Source organism: Lactuca virosa, chromosome 8 (genome assembly GCF_052849685.1).
Source record: "Lactuca virosa cultivar CGN04683 chromosome 8, Lactuca_virosa_CGN04683_v6, whole genome shotgun sequence".
Classification (NCBI taxonomy): Eukaryota; Viridiplantae; Streptophyta; class Magnoliopsida; order Asterales; family Asteraceae; genus Lactuca; species Lactuca virosa.
Window position 1 is genome coordinate 142,582,821 of NC_136433.1, and position 5,059 is coordinate 142,587,879.

The 5,059-nt window shown below is 27.9% G+C and overlaps 1 protein-coding gene across 4 annotated transcripts; it reads right to left on the reverse strand.

Moving 5' to 3' along the window:
• Nucleotides 1–628: 628 nt before the first annotated feature.
• Nucleotides 629–2,366, reverse strand: LOC145134958 (protein LOL2-like). 4 transcript variants are annotated; one of them, XM_079069758.1, is made up of 6 exons: nt 2,174–2,366; nt 1,860–1,977; nt 1,476–1,592; nt 1,223–1,335; nt 1,102–1,140; nt 629–1,007 (listed from the first exon to the last, which is right to left on the reverse strand). In XM_079069758.1, the coding sequence occupies exons 1-6, from the start codon at nt 2,264–2,266 to the stop codon at nt 885–887; spliced, it is 603 nt and encodes a 200-aa protein (XP_078925884.1). In that variant the 5' UTR covers nt 2,267–2,366; the 3' UTR covers nt 629–884. The 4 variants fall into 4 exon arrangements, with proteins under 4 accessions (XP_078925884.1, XP_078925885.1, XP_078925887.1 ...); XM_079069759.1 differs by having other exon boundaries at nt 1,476–1,586; nt 2,174–2,364; XM_079069761.1 differs by having other exon boundaries at nt 1,476–1,586; nt 1,860–2,034; nt 2,174–2,331.
• Between the last annotated feature and the right edge of the window lie 2,693 nt (nt 2,367–5,059).

Sequence of the window (5,059 nt, forward strand, 5' to 3'; positions counted from 1 at the left end):
CTAGTATCCCTAATCTATACCATTGTGACATACTATAGAAAGGGTATGAGTTTTGATTTTATGTAAATTTGCTATTAGACAAAGACTATTTTTATAACTTTGTGAAACACACTATTTTATAGCTTTGCATAAGCTGGGACCATTTAAATTAATACATAAGGGTTTAATCGTCAAATAATCAAATGAAGGGATTAAGTGTCGAACAAAAAGCTAAAATGAAGCATAATTTAAATAAAACTAAAATACATCTAAATGATGAAATATTAGGGGTTAGATTTGTAACTATTCAAAACACCAAAAATAAAGGAATCAAGTGTTGGATGGTTTGTCATTAAAGGAGAAGAGTCCATAGACCATTTTTGTAATTTGAAACGAGTAATTTGGATGATAAGGTTTACCATTTTTTTTTAAAAAAAAAAAAAGACATGAATGGTTGTGAATAAAGGAAAAGAGTCTGTACAGTTTCTCTGTAACCTGGATTCCATGATTCAACAAATACGACCGCCATACAATTGCACTAAATAAACAGCCAAATAAACGACAGCAAGATAGAAAACTCTTTAATGAATAGCGACAATTGTATATATTCATAATTGGTTAAAGAATTATAGATTTTTAAATACTCAAATAATTAATTATCTGTATAACTTTAAACAATAAAATGCTATCTTTTACAGCCTGATTTGTTACAAATATACTCACAAATATAATGAAGCTGAGTTCTACTACCCTTTTTAAACACTTATGCCCCTTCCCTCTCAACTCCACACACCCACAATCACAACAAAATGTTCAAATCATAAGTCATAACCATTTTCCTTTTGAATAATATACACATTTCATCCCATTAATTTCCATTTCAACAAAAGGGCAAATCGGTCATTTCACTTGACGGATTTCTTCTCGGTCGTCACCCCAACCACAACATTGCTTACCAGTTTCCCGCTCTCATCAACAGACATCGGGTTTTCAACTACTACTGTTTGGTTATAAGAATGAGGCACTTCCTGCAAGAAATTATATAAAAAAATACATGTAACATATACAAAAGAAAAAAAAAAGATATTTGTGTATTATGACAAAAAAAAAAAAAAAACTCACTGATGCTGATGTGGCTGCAGGAACCCTTCCATTTCCCATCTAAACCAGTATGATAATAACTTATAAGTATCAAATTTAAAACAATAAATCCAAAAAAAAAATGGTGAATTATATTACTCACATTGGCATTTGTAATGTAATGACAAACTGCACATTTAACTGATGGAGCACCAGATGGATACATCAACATTGTGCGACAATTTCCACAATTTACATGAGCAAGCTGATTGGAAACTATTAATGCAAAAACAAAAAAACAAAATTATAAAAACATTTTATTTGAAATGAAGATCAATTGCATAATAAAATTAGGAAAGGTTAAATACAAAGACTATGAAAGACAACTGTAAATAGGAAAGTTATCTAGGGTTAACCTGGTGCAAGATTGACAGTGTGACAACAAGAGCATCTGACACTTGTAGCACCACGTGCATACATCAGCAATGTGCGACAACCTCCACAGATCAATTGGGCCATCTCCATTCCTGAAACTTGTAAAATGATTACAAGTATTAGATTACATAAATTAGATCATTAATGAACTTGATCAGTTTGTTAGTTTTCTAATGAAGTTCATTGAGATTCAGAACCCAATTACATTACACAACTTTATATAGATCTTTTTAGGTTGAAAGCACAATGTAAGCTACTACATATGAAGCTATTTTTCTATAAACACAAGTGATGATTTCATGAAACAGGTATGATAGTCTTCAATCATTCCTTATGTAAGAATTTAAGTTTCAGATGAGTCATACCAGGAGGGGGAGATGAAGTAACTGCATTACACAATGCACAACATACGTTTGAAGCTCCTCTTGGATATAGTAAGATGCTTCTACACCCACTGCAAACTATTTGGCTCTGCATATTTCTCTGCAGTTCAAACAGGCGAATGAAAGCTCAACTTTATCTATGAGGTCCACCGAAACCCTAAAATTCCACAAAATCGAAACAATTAGGGCTTCGATTACAACATATCGAAAGGAAGTTAAGAATTACCATCAAGTATAGAAACCGAATTTACACCACGAAAAGGAGTTCGATGAAACTAGATAGAATTGAAAATTACCTGGATTAAATGATGATGAGATCTGAGGGGAATTTCTCGTTGGGTTGTCGGTAGATTCAATTGCAAACTTTGTCGAAGGAATTTATTGGGCATCAAGGAGCATTGTTGAGGAGGATAATCGGCTTCAACGACACTGAAAAGAGGGAAAGAAACAGATTGGATTTGTTGGAATAACAGACATTTTTTCGATATGCATAATTATTTTTTAAAGCAAAAAGGTTTTTTTTTTTTTTTTTTTTTTTTTTTTTTTTAATCAGACGAGCATATGCTGTCTACCCGGAGACCCTATTTGTAATTATTTTTTTCATTTTGTTTTGATTATATTTGAGAACTTTTTTTTTAAACAACGACAAATTTTTGAAAGTATTCATATACCACTATTGGGAAATCTTCAGAAAAGTCTCAATATTTTCGGAAAAGTTACAGTTTAGTCCCAAGATTTTTTTTTTGAACGAAAAAGTCCTGAAAACCGGCAAAAATTTGCAGTTTGACCATTTTTGACCGGTTGAAACCGGTACCAAATTAATTTGGGACTATTTCATAAACTAACCCAAAATATTGGGACTTTTCTGTAAACAAAAAATATTAGGATTTTTCTGTAAACGAAAATATTAGGACTTTTCTACAAACAAAACCCTTATTATTATTATTATTATTATTATTATTATTATTATTATTAAAAATATAAATAAGAATTCTATTTTTTGAAATTGTTATTATTAATATTGTTACTAATACATATAAATGCATTTAAATGAAAAAATAATATTAATGACATTTTTTAATGGTGGAGGTGGAGGAGATGGTAATGTTTTTAGCATTGAAATCATGAATGTTTACTTGTATATTTTTACTTTGTATATGGTCATTTCACTTTTGTTATTATTGTTTTCAGTTCAGAATAATAATACTTAACAATTTAAAAGAAGTTGCATATTTGTAAAATTGTTTATAAATAGTTTAAGGTAGAATGATTTCTCACTTTGTATATAAAAATGTTTAAGGTAGAAGGATTACTTTCCAAATTCAACAGATCCACTACAAACATCTACATAGGTAGCCCATATCAAAATTCAAAAATATTAATTACAATATCTTGCTTGATAAAAAGTAATAGGATATGTTTTTTGGATTAATACTTTTGAATTTTGATTAATACTTTTGAATTGTTCCTATTACTTTTTATTAAACAAGATATTGTAATTAATACTTTTGAATTTTGATATGGGTTACCTATGTAGATGTTTGTAGTGGATTTGTTGGATTTGGAAAGTAATTCTTCTACCTTAGACAATTTTATATACAAAGTGAGAAACCCTTCTACCTTAAACTATTTATAAACAATTTTACAAATATGCAACTTGTTTTAAATTGTTAAGTATTAATATTCTGAATTGAAAACAATAATAACAAATGTGAAATGACCATATCCAAGTAAAAATATACAAGCATACATTCACGATTTCAATGCTAAAAGCGTCACCATCTCCTCCACCTCCACACTTAAACAATGTCATTAGTATTATTTTTTTATTTAAATGCATTTATGTGTATTAGTAACAATATTGATAATAACAAGTTCACAAAATAGTATTCTTATTTATATTTTTAATAATAATAGTAATAATAATAATAATAATAATAATAATAATAAGGGTTTTGTTCCTAATATTTTTGTTTACAGAAAAATCCTAATATTTTTTGTTTACAGAAAAGTCCCAATATTTTGGGTTAGTTTACGAAATAGTCCCAAATTAATTTGGTACCAGTTTCAACCGCTCAAAAAGGGTCAAACTGCAAATTTTTGCAGGTTTTCAGGACTTTTTTGTTTAAAAAAAAATCTTGGGACTAAAGTGTAACTTTTCCGAAAATATTTGGACTTTTTCTGAAGATTTCCCTACCACTATTATAACTGGATGTAACAAACTATAAACAGTCATAATTATTATATATATATATATATATATATATATATATATATATATATATATATATATATATATATATATATAAACATTTTTAACAAGTTTGTTACCTAGATGTGTAAAAAAAACGAAGTTACTGAGATATGAACAAAACGAAAAGATAATTACCCTGATAAATCAATTTCCGTTTTTATTAAGGCGATCGATCATAATATTTGCAATATTAATAGATTCGGTTAAATTTCCGTAAAACAATATTTATGACCATTTATGAGCATATAAAATGGTCACAGAATGTTGAGTCGTTTTTGATAGAATAATTATCAAATAACTTTATATATACGAGACAAGAGCAATACTATCAATGTAGATAAAAATTATTTCTATTTTTTGTATTTTAAATTACTATAATACATTGAGCAAACTTCATTGAAAATTGTGTTTCATTTCATGTTATTGGTCTCTATCTCTAGTAAATTTTAATTTTCATATTTAATATCTTAAACAATAAAATTCTATAAAATGACCATGTTTTATGGAGTTTTTTTTTGTTACCAAAATAGTGTATTTTAAAAAGATATTTACCAAAATGGTGTAGTTTTAAAAATATTTACCATTTAAGTTAAATTTTATACCAAATCAAAACTAAAACGTAAAATAAAAAAAAAAAGGAAAAACTGAATTATCAAGGTAATTACCTTTTCATTTTGTTCACATTTGGGTAACTTCTTTTTTTTGTACACATCTAGGTAATGAACTTGTTGGAAGTGTTCACATAGGATCATTATGACCAGTTGTAACTTGCTACAACCGATCATAATGGTCATATGTAAACACTTCCAACAAGTTTGTTTAGATGTGTAGAAAAATAAATGAAATTACTCAGTCAATAAAGTTGTCAAAATGGGAGGCATTATAGTAACTAAATCATAACCAAATTTTGAAAAATTATTGTAAATAA

Coding starts and splice junctions, on each gene's coding strand:
- LOC145134958 (XM_079069758.1), bottom strand. CDS start 2,266: ATGCCCAATAAATTCCTTCGACAAAGTTTGCAATTGAATCTACCGACA. Junction 1,978..2,173: donor CTCATCATCATTTAATCCAG/GTAATTTTCAAT, acceptor TTTGAACTGCAG/AGAAATATGCAGAGCCAAAT. Junction 1,008..1,101: donor CTGCAGCCACATCAGCATCA/GTGAGTTTTTTT, acceptor AATTTCTTGCAG/GAAGTGCCTCATTCTTATAA.